Source organism: Bos indicus, chromosome 9 (assembly GCF_029378745.1).
Source record: "Bos indicus isolate NIAB-ARS_2022 breed Sahiwal x Tharparkar chromosome 9, NIAB-ARS_B.indTharparkar_mat_pri_1.0, whole genome shotgun sequence".
NCBI classification, from domain to species: Eukaryota; Metazoa; Chordata; class Mammalia; order Artiodactyla; family Bovidae; genus Bos; species Bos indicus.
In genome coordinates this window covers 57,046,022-57,064,786 of record NC_091768.1, presented here as the reverse complement: position 1 = coordinate 57,064,786, position 18,765 = coordinate 57,046,022, and the positions used below count along the sequence as shown (strand labels likewise).

The 18,765-nt window shown below is 35.2% G+C and overlaps 1 protein-coding gene across 5 annotated transcripts in view; it reads right to left on the bottom strand.

The window, feature by feature from the left end:
- EPHA7 (EPH receptor A7) overlaps positions 1-18,765 on the bottom strand; it is a 210,512-nt gene that overhangs the window by 123,597 nt on the left and 68,150 nt on the right. For all 5 annotated transcript variants that reach the window (XM_070796062.1, XM_070796063.1, XM_070796064.1 and 2 more), the window contains exons 4-5: positions 16,536-16,691; positions 15,350-15,685 (exon numbers count right to left, since the gene is read on the bottom strand). In XM_070796062.1, the coding sequence (XP_070652163.1) occupies positions 15,350-15,685; positions 16,536-16,691 (492 nt within the window). The remainder of the gene's footprint in view (positions 1-15,349; positions 15,686-16,535; positions 16,692-18,765) is intronic.

The following is an 18,765-nucleotide window of genomic DNA, read 5'->3' as shown; positions in this document are numbered from 1 at the left end:
AAAACAAGGACAAAACAAGGTTATTATAATGTATTAGAAGAGAACAAAGGCAGTCCTTTTCTCCAACAAAATTCAGAGTCATAATCTATTTTAGAGTTTTTACCAGTCTGATAAATGTTGTATGAAATCAGCATAAAAAGTAATCTATTACATTTCAATTCAGCCAGCGCTGAGCACTTACATCACATATGTCATAGTGTAAGGCTTTGTTCTGAACCATGACAAATACGATTATGACATTCTCTACCCCAAGTTGTCTATCAGAATTGTGTCTCACGGCTTGAAATTGTTAAATCCTTGGACTTTATTCTTGCCTCCATTCTGTTGACCTCCTGTGACATTTAATTCTATGATCAACTGACTCAGGAAATTTTCCTTCTTTGGTTACTGTGACAGCCTCCTATTCAACTGGCCTAGGTACTCTTTTTTGATTTTCATCATGTGTTTTTGATATTGAACCAGTTCTCTCCCAAACTTTTAAATTCTAGCTCTACCCCCACTTTCCCACCAAAGGCCATTCATTAACTCATCAACTATAGGTTTACGACTCCCAAATCTATAACATTTTTCACCGACATTTGAACATCCATTTGCTTAGGAATGTATATGTGCTCACAAAATGTATTAAATTAAAACATACATATAGTTATAACTTCATATACATGGCTATAAATACAGTAGATCACATGTGACATAGCCTGATGTAACAGGAGCTAAGGGTGTTGTGTTTAAGAGTATTAGCAGCATTTGAATAAACTATGCAATAGGGATATGGCTTAATCAGCATCTTTGCATTTGTCATCATGCATATTCACCATTATGAATGCTATACTCAGACAATGTTCTACATCTTTTTTTTTTAATTTTTTATTATTTTTAATATAAATTTATTTATTTTAATTGGAGGTTAATTACTTTACAATATTGTATTGGTTTTGCCATACATCAACATGAATCTGCCACAGGTATACACTTCATCTTTCTATATGCTGAAGTTAACGATCAAATATTATTAAAATTCAGGACACTAATTATCTGATATCAACATGCTATGGATAATTAAGAACTGCCTGTGTTAAAGCTAAGCTAATTGTTTTTCACAGATCTCCTCTGGTCCTTGTGTCATTAAAAGGCAAGCAACCACAGGACTGCATGCACATCTCTATACAGTACTTTGTCTCAGAAGGTATATCATCCATCCTGCCTTCTCCCTGATTAATTTTTGTTAAGTTGCATTACCTCTCCCTTTGTGACTGACTCCTTTGTAAATGGAGTGCAAGAAATTTGGATAATTTTTTCTGGGTTTTTACCTCTTAATTATTTCTTGCTTACAAGAGCATTTGCTAAGTTGTTTGAGTCATGTCTGACTCTTTGAGACCCTGTGGACTGTAGCCTGCCAGGCTCCTCTGCCCATGGGAATCTCCAGGCAAGAAAATAGGAGAAGGTTCCCATGTCCTCCTCCAGGGGATATTTCTGACCCAGGGATTGACCCTGGGTCTCTTCTCCTGCATTGGCAGGCAGGTTCATTACCACTAGAGCCTGCTGCTGCTGCTGCGTCGCTTCAGCTGTATCCGACTCTGTGCGACCCCATAGACGGCAGCCCATCAGGCTCCCCTGTCCCTGGGATTCTCCAGGCAAGAATACTGGAGTGGGTTGCCATTTCCTTCTCCAATGCATGAAAGTGAAAAGTGAAAGTGAAGTCGCTCATTCGTGTCCGACCCTTAGCGACCCCATGGACTGCAGCTCACCAGGCTCCTCCGCTCATGGGATTTTCCAGGCAAGAGTACTGGAGTGGGGTGCCATTGCCTTCTCCACTAGTGCCACCTAGGAGGAGGCCCTTTACAACAGCATAAAGGAAACCAAAGTCATAAAACAGTTTGAATTGAAACAAGCAGCAACCAGGCTTTCATAGTACTAATTGACAGATCTGAAAAGCAAGATCTCCATAGTGTTCTCTCCTTTACCTTATAACTTAGGTCAGTTGGTTAATGATCCTCTTGGATCAATGTCTTTTCTATATAGCTCTAATTTACCACATTGCTTGATTAGTACAGATGTTTTTGTGGATGGTTCTGCATCATTCCACCAGGTAGCTTGTTTGAATCAAATCTGCTTCAATTCATCATCACCAATGAAGCAAAGAATAAAATAATCAACATTTACTCTCTTAAAACCGATACTGAAAACAGAACAACCAAATGCTATTTGCAAAGCAGAAACAGAGACACAGACAACAGAACTAGAGAACAAACATATTGATAACAAATGGAAAAAGGCGGGGATGGGATGAATTGGGAGATTGGGATACATCTATGCTACTATGTATAAAATAGATAACTAATGAGAACCTACTCTATAGCAGAGAGAATTCTACTCTGTGTTCTGTGGTGATTATATGGGAAGGAAATGAAAAAACAAGGGGATATATGTATACATATGGCAGATTCACTTTGCTGTACAGCAAAAACTGACACAGTATGTAAAGCAAGTATACACCAATAATTTTTTAAACAAATAATTAAATAAAAAATAAAAACTATCTCTTACCTGTCTCATGTCCCTCAGCTCATCCAGGGCTTAAAATGATGTGTGTGGTGGGGTGTAGCAGTGCAGGAAATGAAACTGGGGAGAAAACCTAAATATGTACTTCAAGTTTATAGGTAGAAGTTTTTGCTTTTTTAATTGAGGTATAATTGACATATAACATTATATTAGTTTCTTCAGATGTTCATCATCAACATCGTCATCATCATCACCATTACCAATTAACATTATATGTACTTGTCTATATATGAATAATGTATGAAATTACCATCCATTGGCTTTTCATTCTCTGAAATGCAGCCTATTGATTTCCTGCTCTTAAATGAAGTTTTTCTGAAGCTGTGTCTGTCTTCATTATGCTATTCCTTTGGGATAATGGTTATGATAGTTTGCCCTATAACAACTAAGCAAACAACTCACAGATCAAAGCCTTTTTGTACTGTGGAACAATACCAAGTAAATTAGGTAACTGGTTTTGGTCAACTAAGGATCAACCAAAAATCACTTCTTGGTTCAATTTATATTGAAAATCTTTTACCAATATGTTAGTTTATATTCTCAGCAGAACAATCTTATTACGTTACATATATTTTTCTATTTATTATTTATGATTATATAATACCTCCAAAAAAAGAGACTGAATTCAATATATATTGACTCAGGATTGTAACCTGAAAAAAATTTGCACATTTTACATTACTCCCTGCTGTAACTTGTTTTATCATCTTTTTCTCCCTAAAAGTAAAGAGTAGGTGGTTTGGTTAGTCATATTTCAGTTAAAATAGATTTTTTATATCTCACTTGAACACTTTTGACTTTTAAAGAAAAGTAGCTGTTTCTTTATAAATAATATTCTAGTGGATATATTTTCAATTTTCTATAATCACTAATCTACAAACTGACAGTAGCAAAATGAAGGATTTTCTATTAAAGACAATGCATACAATAAGAATTACTTTACATAATTCCATCATTATGGAGTATTCCAGGATAATGATCCTAACGGGCAGTCATATTTTTTGCAGAGTCTGTTTAGAGGAAGCTCAAATTTAACAAGTTACAAATTTAAATATCCAAAACATAGAGTTATAATTTTTTTTTTCCACTAGAGAATCCTGAAATAGCACTCACTTCTTAATCATGTAGAAATTGCTAGTTTAAAATTGCCAAGAATATGACAAACTTGCTCAAGCTTGAAAATCAGGGACAAAATTCATAAGTTATTTCATATTGAAAGTTCTGCTACCATCAATGTAGCACTTTCTATAATTTATGAGATAATGAATTTGCTCTGTTAAAAAAAAACTATCTTGAATGTTAAAAGGAAAATATTACTATTGGTCCTTCCAGTACTTACTTTAATGCATCACACTAAATTAATTTAGTACTTTTTGATGAGGAGAAATCACAGAAATGCATAAAATGTCTACAACTCCCACTCCTTGACCTAGCCACAAAATTGTGTTCACACCTTAACTGTTGTCATTCATATGGAAAATAAATTCAGTTCAGTTCAGTTACTCAGTTGTGTCCGACTCTTTGCAACCCCATGGACTGCAGCACACCAGGCCTCCCTGTCCATCACCAACTCCCAGAGTTTACCCAAACTCATATCCATTGAGTCAGAGATGCCATCCAATCATCTCATCCTCTGTCGTCCCCTTCTCCTTCTGCCTTCAATCTTTCCTAGCACCAGGGCTTTTCAAATGAGTCAGCTCTTTGCATCAGGTGGCCAAAGTATTGGAGTTTCAGCTTCAACATCAGTCCTTCCAATGAACACTCAGGACTGCTCTCCTTTAGGATGGACTGCTTGGATCTCCTTGCAGTCCAGTAATTTTCTTCAAATGATAGGCTGGAACTATATTATCTCAGGAATGGGTATTTGTATTAGTCTACTCAGTCTACCATCAATTTGCTATCTTAAAAAAGCAAATTAATTTTCCCAAAGTTCTGGAAGCTGGAAGTCCCAGATTAAGGTCCAGTAGGGTTCAGGTTTGCATGAGGCTTCTCTTTCTGGCTTGTAGATCAAGCCAGATGTTGTGGTGATGTACTCATTGACCTTTCCTCATTGCAAGTGTATGGAGAGAGAGCCAGTTCTCTTGTGCTGTTTATGGTAAGGACACTAATCTTATGGGATTAGGGCCCCAACCTTTTGACCTCATTTAACCTTAATTACCTCCTTTCAGTCCCTGCCTTCAAATATACTGTGGTCATGTTGAGGATAATGCTTCAACATAAAAATTTGGGGAAAGACATAACTCAGTCCACAGCAGTATTATATCTGAGTTATTGCACATATAAAGTTCTTTCCTCAGATACATAAACATTATTATCACAAAACAACAATTTTGAGATTAAAGAATTTAAGAAAAGATCAAGATGTATTGAAATAAAAACATGACTCTTAAAACATACTAGGTTTCTTTCAAATGTTAACAGAGTTCTTTCATTCAATAGTACATAGATCAACTTACAGTCCTAACAATATAAGTGTAAATAGTTCATTACAAATATTTATAAAATCAGAAAAAGGTGGATTTGACAATTTACAAAGATACTGAGACTAGAAGGTGGGACTACGATGAAGGTATGGGGTGTGAACACAGGTGCTTATAGACATTTCCTTACACATATTTTAATTAAGAAATATCATAGACCTGCTATGTGCTACAGTCTTAAACAGTTATAAAACTACACAAATGAAAAAATATTAAAAATAAGTTATAAAAAGTTGATAACATGTGCTTAAAATAGTAGTCTTAAGCACTGATGAAAAATCTCCAATGTTGGTCTCTGTTCATGCTTTTACTACATTTGATATCATTTAAAAAGAAATCAACTCCATTTTCAGTAAGTTTTCAAAATATGGAGCAGTATGTATGTGTGCTAAATCACTTCAGTCATGTCTGACTCTTTGCAACCCTGTAGACTGTAGACTTCCAGGCTCTTGTGTCCATGGGATTCTCTAGCCAAGAATATTGTAGTGGGTTGCCATGCCCTCCTCTAGTGAATATTCCTGACCCAGGGATCGAATTCACATCTCTTATGTCTCCTGCATTGGCAGGCAGGTTCTTTACCACTAGAGCTCCATGGGAAGCCCATGGAGAAGTAAGTATACAAGATTTCAAAGTTAAATGGGACTTGTATCTTAATATTTCATAATAAGGTTCCTTCAAGCTTTTGTTCTCAATCTCTACTAAATACTAACATATGGATGAAAACTCATTTTAAGATTTTAAATATATTTATAGCTTCAAGACCAAATCACGAAAATTTTATACTTCAAATCATTATCTTAGTCACTGCATAATTTAAATAAAAATTTATTAAATTTGAACTAAGCTAACCCTTTATATATTAATCTTGATAATCTTAGAAAGTCTCTTTACATGAAAATAGATAACTAATTTACGGATTTAATTCAACAAGTTTACTAAGCATGTACTTTGGGCCCTATACATAGTAGAGGCTAGAGAATAATACCAAAGATGGCACTGTTTCTTTACACTATGAATTCTAACAGGAAAGACAAATATTTCACAGATATTATGAGAAAATGCATGAGATACTTACTGTAAGATCATATCACAAAAAGACATAACTGTTTCCCAAATTTTTGTTGTGAATTTGGGATGTGAAGATGCTATGTAGGCATATGGGTCTTTACGTTTAAAGTGATTAGCACACACTAAGTACTCAGTAGTGTTCAGTTCAATCACTCAGTCGTGTCCGACTCTTTGCGACCCCATGGACTGCAGCCGGCCAAGCTTCCCTGTCCATCACCAACTCCCGGAGCTTGCTCAAACTATAGTTGTCAGTATTAATACCACATGGCCGTATTTCTTATAATGAAAATTTTACTAAAATAGTATTCAAAAAATCTTCTTTTATACAGATGTCTTAATTACTGATATATATTGATGAAAAACTGTAAATGGATCTAAATGTATACTTTTAAATCAAAGATGTCACAAAAATACTCAAAATAAAGCATTAAATTTCTCTAACATAGTCTAAATCTCCTACTTGTTAAGCAAAGCATATAAATTTCTGAAATGTCATGCCCTCCAGTAAAAATTAGCATGACTGAATCCTGCTATGCCATTCAGATACATCAGGTTTATAAAATAACTAGAAACAGAAATGCACATTTTGAATGGGTTACTGTTAAAGGAATCTCACTCAGTTGATTCTTCTGCTGCAGACTGCATAAGCATGTATATTTTATAAGCGTGTATATTCTTCTGCTGCAGACTGCATAAGTAATGTATATTTTAACAACATTAACACTATTTCTAAAAAAATTTTTGTTGTCACTGTTTTTTTTTTTTTTTTTTTCATTTATATCCTGTTTCACCTTATGGCAATTGCGGCATTTAATAATATTCAGTAAATCTCTCAAACAAGAAACTATATTTTCTTAACATTATGTTCCCTTAAAATATAAGTTAAGCTTATAGATTTCTAAGAAATCTCAACATACATAAACTTATATGGAATTAGTTGCTTTTACTTAAAGGATATATAACTTGATGGCCTACTTTTTAAAATCATTGAAAAGAGATGATCTGAATTAATTTATCAATATGAGAAAAATCATCACAGTTGAGTTACATTAATGAATGGGAGTGAAGATATTTCTGACAAATACAGAAAATGATTTTTGGTTCTCTTTTTTTTTTGTAGAATTTTACTCACCTGTAATGTTATATAATATAACTCTATGGTTATATTTCATTTGGAACATTATGTAAAGTTCAAAAATCTAAGTAAAGGGAATACTGAAGCAAAGCTTAATTTTAACAGAGAAATAGATCTGGGCATTTGAAAACACAAGGGAAATTAGTCAAGATATGAAGGGATGTCTCTGAAGTTTCTTAAAGGGGGGTAATAAAATCATAGCTGTTGCTATTCAATCACTAATTCATTTCTGACTCTGTGACCCCATGGACTTTAACCCACTAGGCTCCTCCGTCCATGGAATTTCCCAGGCAAGAATACTGGAGTGGGTTGTCACCTCCTTCTCTGAGGGATCTCCCCAGGGGAGATCTAGGGATCAATCCACCTCTATTTCTTAGCAGGCGGATTCTTTACCACTGAGCCAGATGGGAAGCGCATAAAATCATAGATAGGAGGCAAATAATACAGTTACCAATACTTCCTTCTCAGAGACTATATGTGTTATTAATATTTTCAGGAAACAAAACTTCATAGGAGTCACCCTTTCATTGAGGAGTACTCTATCACCAAACCATTGAATCACTCTCCAAATTCCCATGTAAAGGATTGTAGAGCTAAATTCTTTAAGGTAGTAGCCCATGACAAGATTACATAATATAATAATTTTGAGGTAAGCAGTATACTTGATTACAATACTCTGGGTCACCACTTTATAATTGCCATGTGACATTACTATGTCTAAGTTGCAACATTTTACCTGTAATTGGTATTGATACCTGTCTTACTAACTTTACAAATTTACTTCAAATTTTAATGATACAGTATGTATATAAGTGCCATAAAAATCATTCATTCATATACAACAAAACTGAAGATGAGAAAAAGAAAATAGTTATTTTTTTGATAGAGATTCTCTGAGATAGCTTTGTAGAGAAATTACGGGTCTCTACCTTGACATGTCAGCTTTGCCAATACTTTCTCATACTTTCTGAAAATGTTTTCTACATATCTGCTTTCCAAAGGAATGCAATGGCACCCACTCCAGTACTCTTGCCTGGAAAACCCATGGACGGAGGAGCCTGGTAGGCTGCAGTCCATGGGGTCGCGAAGAGTCGGACATGACTGAGTGACTTCACTTTCACTTTTCACTTTCATGCATTGGAGAAGGAAATGGCAACCCACTTCAGTGCCTGGAGAATCCCAGGGATGGGGGAGCCTGGTGGGCTGCTGTCTGTGGGGTCACACAGAGTCGGACACGACTGAAGCGACTTAGCAGCAACAGCAGCAGCAAAGGAATTAAGGCTAAGCAGGGTATTTAAAAACCATAAAAACTGCTATATGGAATACATCAAATGTTCTGTGAAGATACACAAAATATAAACCAGGGTTAGTTATGTAACTTGCCTATTCAAAACATCCTGTTCCCACTATTCCCTCCTCCAATTAGAAAGGTCTTCTTTCTTAAAAATAAACTTTCCCATTAGTTCTTCCCAAAAAGCTCTATTCATCCAGTTTATACCACTTATTCTCTAAACGCACTCTAAACTTTGCCCCTTGTATTCTTTGACATGATTTAGTTATATGTAATGTATGTTATGAGAGATGGCCCCATTCCCTTTGGTGAAGGAATGAAAAAAGAATTTGCTAGCTGCTGAGACAGCTGCTCGAAAACAGACCTCAGTTCCCTGTCCCCTTTTAGAATTTCCTTGTCTCAAAAATGACACCTTCCTAGAGGAGCCTGCAGTCAATGCCTGTGTGACAAAGAGGTATAAAAGCTTGCTACTCTCTTTTCAAATTGGTATAATCTGATGATCCCTTACAGGTGGAGAATTCCCATGGAGTTGACAGAGGATTCAAATGAGACTGTATCATGGCTCAGCTTCTCTTCTGCTCAGTTCCACTCCCTTCTTTCTCTTCAGATACTGCTGATTCCAATTACAAACCCTAACACAATTCCTGCAAGAATCTCTGTCACACTGTCTGCTTCCTAGAGAGCCCAATTTGGGAAATTAATCCTCTTTTAAGAGGTTATAGCTTTCATCCTTAATTAAGCATTGTAAGTCATAGATCTCATTAAAAATGATAGTATCTGTACACATATTACTCAGCTATCAATAATCAGCAGTCAACCTTGCACTGTGCAATGTATAGTTTGTACTCTATTATGATTGTCCATTTAATTATGGACACAAGATGAGCTCTTTGAGGTATTCTGTCTCAGACCTCTCTCCTTTACTATGGAGGACTACACGAGTCCAAAGACATTAAGTGATGCAACTTGATACTCTTTTTGTGTACCTTTTACATTTAAAAAGTACCAAAAAATATATTGTGTTTACTCACTAGTAATTCTTATCATTCAGTTCAGTTCAGTTGCTCATGTCTGATTCTTTGCAATCCCATGGACTGCAGCACGCCAGGCTTCCCTGTTCATCGCCAACTCCCAGAGCTTGCTCAAACTCATGTCCATTGAGTTAGTGATGCCATCCAATCATCTCATCCTCTGTCATCCCCTTCTCCTCCTTCCTTCAATCTTTCCCAGCATCAGGGTCTTTTCCAATGAGTAAGTTCTTCCCAATTATTATAATTGTTGTAGTGCAATAACACATTCATTTTACTCTAATAAATGTTACAGGTATTAAGTTAAAAGCTAATTTTTCTAATAATATGAGGAGTTAAGTAGCATGATCCCATCTATTTAGGAGAAAATTCAAGTTAAAGAGGTAAAATATCTTATCTAATGTGAAGTAATCATGTCATCAAATATCAAATCCTATGCCTTTTCCATTCATGTCTGAATGTTTTCACTCATAAAATCACTTAACTTTTCTTGCATGTGACTAGCTTCCTCATTGGAATTAACTGCACAACATGAGTAATACAGAAAGAACTGTGCTAGATGGTAAAGACCCAAACATAACATAATTATTGACCTGAAGAATAATTGCTAAGTCTCTTACATCTCTTGGCAGGAAACCACATATTATAATTTTATGTTTTCTAACAAAGCTAAAAATTATCTGATTGTCTAAGGGATCCCACAGTGAATCAAGGTATTACAGACAGAGACAGTAATTTTAGGGTGAGCTGTTTTTACTAACTTTTCTGCAGCCCATTTTGGTGTGTTAATGCAGTTGATCTGTGTGAGGAAGGTAGTAGTGATTATTGTTTTCATGGGGCAAGTCCTCCTGACAGCTCAGAAAATGAATTACTCATCCTCTTTCTGGCAAAATCATATTCATTCTAAAGTTCTAGATTGATTGGCATCTTTTCTGCGATGACTCCCTTTCTTTCCACAGAAGAAAATGATTCCTTCTTTGAGGTTCTAGATTTTGTTCCTAATCTTGTTCTACAGCATGTATCACATTATATTCAGGTACCCTCTCGTTAGTTGTATAAGTTAATATACATTGGCTACAGTAATGGCTCCTCATAAGGACAGGACCATTCTTTGCTCTCCTGTTCTCAGGATCCCACACAGTGCTAGACATAAATTGACTTATATTGACAATACTACTCAGAACAGTTGTCTGAATTAATGTTCTGAAAAGTAGCAATTAAATAGTTACCTCTTCAGAACACTTATGCAATTATCAAGGCCATATCTGTTCCAGAGAGTCTTCCACTGTAAGGAAGAATGAGAATCATAACATCATAAATCAAATGCATGTGCTTTCCCCCTTACACACACACACATACACATCTCCAATGTACAAGTTTGATCTGTGTGACTTCACCCTAATATATCAATATCCTCTGAACAAAACAACAACAAAAAAGAATACATTTTAGCCAGCTTGTGTAGGTCATATGTTCCTGATAAGCAAACACAAAAACTCTCTAAATATAAAATCATATATTATGTTTCTCTGAACTTCCTGATGTTCAAGCTGGTTTTAGAAAAGGCAGAGGAACCAGATATCAAATTGCCAACATCCACTGGATCATGGAAAAAGCAAGAGAGTTCCAGAAAAACATCTATTTCTGCTTTATTGACTATGCCAAAGCCTTTGACTGTGTGGATCACAATAAACTGTGGAAAATTCTGAAAGAGATGGGAATACCAGACCACCTGATCTGCCTCTTGAGAAATCTGTATGCAGGTCAGGAAGCAACAGTTAGAACTGGACATGGAACAACAGACTGGTTCCAACAGACTGGAAAAGGAGTTCGTCAAGGCTGTATACTGTCACCCTGTTTATTTAACTTATATGCAGAGTACATCATGAGAAAAGCTGGACTGGAAGAAACACAAGCTGGAATCAAGATTGCTGGGAGAAATATCAATAACCTCAGATATGCAGCTGGCACCACCCTTATGGCAGAAAGTGAAGAGGAACTCAAAAGCCTCTTGATGAAAGTGAAAGTGGAGAGTGAAAAAGTTGGCTTAAAGCTCAACATTCAGAAAACAAAGATCATGGCATCCGGTCCCATCACTTCAAGGGAAATAGATGGGGAAACAGTGGAAACAGTGTCAGACTTTATTTTTCAGGGCGCCAAAATCACTGCAGATGGTGACTGCAGCCATGAAATTAAAAGACGCTTACTCCTTGGAAGAAAAGTTATGACCAACCTAGATAGCATATTCAAAAGCAGAGACATTACTTTGCCAAAAAAGGTTCATCTAGTTAAGGCTATGGTTTTTCCTGTGGTCATGTATGGATGTGAGAGTTGGACTGTGAAGAAGGCTGAGCGCCGAAGAATTGATGCTTTTGAACTGTGGTGTTGGAGAAGACTCTTGAGAGTCCTTTGGACTACAAGGAGATCCAACCAGTCCATTCTAAAGGAGATCAGCCCTGGGATTCCTTTCAAAGGAATGATGCTAAAGCTGAAACTCCAGTACTTTGGCCACCTCATGCGAAGAGTTGACTCATTGGAAAAGACCCTGATGCTGGGAGGGATTGGGGGCAAGAGAAGGGGATGACAGAGGATGAGATGGCTGGATGGCATCACTGACTCGATGGACATGAGTCTGAGTGAACTCCAGGAGGTGGTGATGGACAGGGAGGCCTGCCGTGCTGCAATTCATGGGGTCGCAAAGAGTCGGACACGACTGAGCGACTAATCTGATCTGATACATGTCTCATCTTAAAGTTAATTATTTTTTTAAATAAGAATCTGTCTTAAGATAATCTGTGACTGAAAAAAATTTATTTCTCCCTCCTGCCATGCTATAACACACAGTTGCCAATTCTGGGCCTCGATTATATGCCCCACCTCAGACACATGACAGTAGATAACGATTATAGTCTGCTTTGCCTTGGCAGGTCCACAAAGTGTTGCATAAAAGAGGATTAATCATCAATCATTATGCTCCTCACTGAAATAACACTTTTATGACAATAAAGAGTTTAAAATTTTCTCCAGCATCTCATTAACAGGATAATACAGGAACACACACACCATTTTATCTCCATTTTACTCATGTAGAACCTCTGTGGTCCACCCAAAAGTATTTACCTCGTAAGTGGCAACAGGGGCTAGTATACAGGTCCTTAAAGACCTATAACCCTACTACTATCCTGAGGAAAGGACAAAGGGTCTTCAGTGCACTTCCATTTCCACAAATGCTGCTATGGAGGGTCCTGAGCTTCAGACTTCAAATTTAATAGAAAAAGAACTACAAAGTATACACACAGTCTTTCAAACACTGCCTGATGATTTTCCATTCTTACTCTCTCATCTTGCCCAAACACATGCAGATTCTTTTTGTCCCAGTGGGTTGCTGATGAGTGTAATAACTGACCAGAGACCCTTAAATTCATTATTGAAGTGACTGCAGCATAAACTAGGTGGGAGGTAATGCAGTTTGGTTAATGTAGAATGAGAATTTTAAGGATCATTGTAGGTTTCCATGGATGATCATAAATATGGGCAAAGTTTCAAATCATTCTCCTCTTAGAAAAAGGAAAAATATTGATGATGTGGGGAGGAGGGAGTGGGTATCAATTTAACTGAACAATAATCACTAATATATTTTATATTTTATGCTAAAATATATATAATAACTTTAAAAATTACCACAGCTTGCTGCCTTATTAATGTACTTCTTTTTGAAAGCAGAAAAAGCTAAAAGTATATATTCGTGGGTTTTTAGCATTTGAGATGTATGTAGTTGGGACTAGGCAATTGTGAAATAATATTTTAACATAAAAGTACAAACCTAGTTTTTTTTTAAACTGTATTGTATTTATTCTTTTTAAAATGTTAATAGCTTTTTTGAGATATAATTTTCATTCCATAAAATTTATGCATTTTAAGTACAAAATTCAACATTTTTAAGTATATTTACAGAGCTGTATAACCACAGCAATCTAATTTTTATACATTTAAATTACTCCCCAAAGCAAACAAACCCAGTTTACTCTTAACCAGGGTAAACACGGGATAAAGCCATTTTACTTAACTACTATAAGGTAGTTGATTCAGGAATTTATGGAAAATCTACGACCTATTTAGGCTGTGAATTGTTAGCTTGAAAAATTAAATAATAGTCATTTAAAGAGCAAGAAAACAGATTCCCAAAGTGGTCTCTCTGACAAACTCAACTTGTGGTATCAGTTCACTATCTTTAGGTTGAATTCAAAAATAAATAAAAACATCCCTTCTTATACTTGTTATCAGCAGGAATAGAGCAGTTTTTCTAGCTCAGCAGACCTAAGAGTTTTTTTAATGATTCCAAAGATAGCTTTAGGGTCACAAACAAGAACCCAAAATGTTTCAGAATCACTTACTGTAATATTATGATGACAAATTTCAATATAAAGCAACACAAGTAAAAATATCTAGCGACAACAGCATTTTAAAAGAATGGTAAATGAAGTGAGGCTAAATAAAATGAGTCAATACAAGTATTAGTTAAATCAGTTACTTCTTTTGTCCAATTTTTGAAGATTTAAAAGTTTCTATGCTGTTTTACCTCCAGATGTCAGCTTTTACATTAAGAAATCTGATTTGCAATAGCCTTTTAAACAAACATCAAAACGAAGCCTTTAAAATAGGAACTCATTAATCTGTTCAAAATGGTAAGCATAAGACTTATGTATAGGTTTCATTGTACAGATATGATTTAAATAGATAACATTTTATTAAAATTGGTATAGATATGAAGAATAGATTAGTTTATGTCCAGGAATCTGTAATAATAATGTCTGTTGACAGCTAGCCAAAGAGTAAGAATACCTTGTTATAACCTTATTATGATGCTTACACAACTCAGTACTCCGGTACAGGTCTAATTTTATTAATGACAATGACATAGCACTTGGCTACATTGACTGCATAGCATCATCTTTCAGCAGCAAGAATTTTCAAAAGTTTGAAAAAGCCCTCAATTTCTGGAACTTCCCTCAGTCATAAGATTTTTCTGAAGGTTTAGAAAATCCCCAATTTCTGAAGCTACCTTCCCAATTTATATTTTCTAAAACCAACTTAAACACAGCAAAGAATGAACAAGTAGGGCATCTTAAATGCCAGTAAGAAGACAAGCCAAAACTGCTTTTAGGCTAAGCTACCAGTTCACAACCATCATATTTATTATATTTCTTCATTCATTTATTTTTAAATCTTCAGTAGATCTTGTAAATACTTTTTCCAATATTATAGACATTAACATGACATGATCACAAATCTAGGGAGGAATGTAAATTCCTTCAAGCAATTTTTAAGGCAGATTTGCCATCTATTACAAATACCATATTTTATGTGGTTGTCACTACTTGAGACGTTGAAGCCAACTCCTTCATTATTCCTAGTTATGTAAATTTTGATCACGAGCACTTAACACATAGCACACCAAAAGATAAAAGATGCAAGAAATATCCCACATCTTATTTTGTCCATTTTCCCTGTCCTCCCCTTAAGCTTAACAGAATTGCTTCTCTTAGAGCAACTTTAACTGGTTTACAATTTATCCCCTTTTATTTCTCCTGCCAGATCTCTGCAGGAGATGTTAATGAGTCTAGTAATGATTTAACAGACAACAGAAGAAATAACAAAGAAAAGCTAACAGTGTGAATACTCAACAAGCTGGAGTAATCAAGTTCTGTACGGCTGAGTTAAGGAAATATTCAAGCGCGAGATTTCACTTACTTTTCACTCAGTGAAGACAAACAGGAAAACATACCTGCTTGACCTGTGGTGACACTGACAGCCGCAAAGAGCCTCTGGGATCGACTTAAGTCAGAAACTCCATTTACAGCTTCAACTTCAAAAGTATAATTAGCGTGGGCCAGCAGGTCCATGACAGTGACATAGTTATCCTCTAATCCAGTCTGCTGGGGCATGTAGCCAATGTTACTCCCACAGGGAACGCATTCGCCCTGCTCCCAGCTGCATCGCTTACACAGTATTCTATAGGTCACATCATTTCTTCCCCCATTGTCTGCAGGGGGACTCCATTCCAAGCTCACTGTGGTTTGGTTGATATTGAAAATGAGGTTCTGTGGTGCAGATGGAGGCCCTTAGGAAACCAAAAATAAGTAAATGAATAAATAAAAATAGCCAAAAACAAACAAACAAACAAATGAAAGGATCCACGAGGGGCATTAAGCTAGTGGCCCAATTACCACACAGAAAACTGGTTGAAATGCTTTCTTTCACATAAACATTTCATTACCTTTCCTAGAGAAACCTTATAAAAGCCTTCCTGAATTCACTTGGCAAGAGGCTTTATTTATTTTCCATTTAATATGTCAAAATGAAAACAGGATAACGACTGTCTTTGTAGTTTTGCCACGGTCTTTAGCTATTTTTCTTCCGAGCAATTAAAAAAGAATAGTTAATGCACCTAAAAAAACAGTTGTGCAGTTGTTTAAAATTAGTTTTCCTTTTAACCATATAAGAGAGAATACATCTATTCATTCTTAATGTGCTCAAGAATGATTTATAGTAATGTCTGGAATTGGCTTTGGATTTGAGTCTCTCAAACATTCATTCATTGAAGCATCAAGATGTGAGATTTGCTCTATTTAGTGGTGGAATTTTAATTCAGAAACTATTACTTTTTAATTACATTTAAAGCCATGCAAGACACAAATAACTTTTACATTTTATTTGTTATTCCTATTGGATACATGTGTAAAATATGTTTAAAATGCAAGATCTGGGAGACATGAAAACTACACTGTTCATGATGTAAGGCATATCTATTTTATATTATTGTTTAGCCTTATTGGTTTATGGAAAGTTTTTAAGTATTTAATAATAATTAAGAATGTATTCAGAAATTTCAGGCTTATCTCAATGATGTCACAATTCTACAAACAAATGGAAGGGATCTGAAAGTCTTTATTTTACAATTATGAACTTACTTGTGCATGCCACATACGGTGGGTCAGATGGAGCCCTGTAGTACCCATCCTCACAGTCACACCTTGAGGAGCCTTCTTTATCAGAAAAACTGTGAGTTGGACAACGAGAGCACTGAAGATCTTGAGAGGAAGATTTGTAGAACCCACGGCCACAGGCTGAGAATACAAAAGTAAAAATAGAAACATGAGAACAAGCAGACCCTTTCTGAATTTTAGTAATTTTTAGCAAACAATAAAATATGAAATCTGATTTCCAAATGTGCTATCATAAACTCAATAGAAACCCAGGTTTCTATTTCTAATAAGAAATTTCTAACATTCTTTTTATATCTGTAGCCATGTTTCCTGACAACTATCACTAACTATAAGCTGTAAGTCTCTAAGTAAACAGGAAAAAAAAAAAGGGAAGAACATGCCCTTTATGGTATAAGTCTATAATTCTATTTAGTGTATATCAGTAAACCTATTTTACAATACTACATTTTAAAATAAAATAATAAAATCCAAATGATACAGCAAACTTGGACCTGTAGTTGGCATCAGTCCAAAATCTAGAGCCCAAAACTAAACACAAACATAATTTATTTAGACAAAATCTCAGCATGGTTAATTCAGGGGAACTTTGATTTCAGTAATAATTAACTTGCTTGTTGATTTGCATTAACACACTTCAAAGTTCTGTTTTCTTAATCTAATACAGCTGTAAATTAAGTCTTTATGTGTGAATATGGTTCTTAGTGAAAAATATTAAAATCATTTTATGACCTGACTAGAAATAACAGTGATGCAAAAATTTTTATCTTAAAATGATAGAAATGTATTCCCCCTACCAATTTTCAGAAAACTTCAAGATATAATTTCAACCAATTTAAGTTCTAAGGCAGTCTGTTTTCCACTAAGCAAACTTCCCTGTTACTAAAAATAATGAAATCCTATGGATAGGAGAAACCTATTCTATCAGAAATAAGGAGAAAGCCATTAACTACAAACAGGTGATGACTCTTTCTCCTCTACTGGGAAAAGTTAGGATAGTCAGGGTAACACAGCTCAGCAATGAACAGACAGGCACCCAAGACACCTATCACCTTCCAGTGAGTTTCCCTTACTCACTTAGACTACATGTTGTAAAATCAGGTAACCTGGAAGCATTTCCTATCCCCAGACATTTTACATATTTATCTTCAATTAAAATTTAGCAAATTCAATTTTCATTATTTCAACATTTTTAAATTAATTGATGGTACCATACATTGAATATATTAAAGAGATTCAATTTGCCCTCCATATTTATTAAATGAATATCTCTTTAAGTTTCAGTGACCTTCAAATTTAGTGGAAATTAATAAATCATATCTATAAAGAAAAATTACTGAATATTTAACATGAATTCAATTATAACTTGTATGTATTAGATTCAAGTTTATTTAATATTCTCAACTTGGGCATTATTCAGCAGCATAATCACATTTTCACTCATGGGTGGGAAAAACAATCCTATCTTATTAAGAAAATCCTATCTTATTCTCCAGAAAAAAAAAGTTAAGTCATTCTATACTTTTGCTCACAAGCTGAATATTTAATACATAATTTGGTGCAATTAAGAAATCCAAATTATGTTTTAAGCTTAAAGAAAAAACAAGGCTGTTTTATATGAACAAGATAGGTATTTTAGATAACCTAAAAACTTAAAGATAGATTATATTGTGATAGACAAGTTAAAGATTTGTGAACAGAACTACCATCATCTCTATGTAAAGATATGATCCACTTTTGCTCTCAGAAGCCAGTCTGCCTTTAGTTGGCCTCCTCAATTCCTACAAAAGGGAAACACTGGCAAACATATTAGGCCAGTAGATGAATGCATCTTCACATGTTCTTGTAGCAATTACAACAAATCTAAGACACAGAACAGTGAGATCATTATGAAATAATATCAAAAAACACTTTAAAATGTTTCTAAAGATATGACCTTGCCACATAAAAGAAAGGTTAACTGGTAGGATAAAGGATTTAGCATGGATTTCCCAGGCTGGAAATTCCTGTAAGTATGCACTGTATCTTGCTCCATGTATTATCTGTAATTCAGTGATTAGATAGAACATCCATAATATAGAGACTGCAATGCTTTATTCACAACCTGCAGCTTGATAACACAAAGTCCCAGAGAATTAAAAAAGAAAAAAAGATAAAGACAGAGAGAAGAGGTGTATGCTGATAGTCTTTGATGATA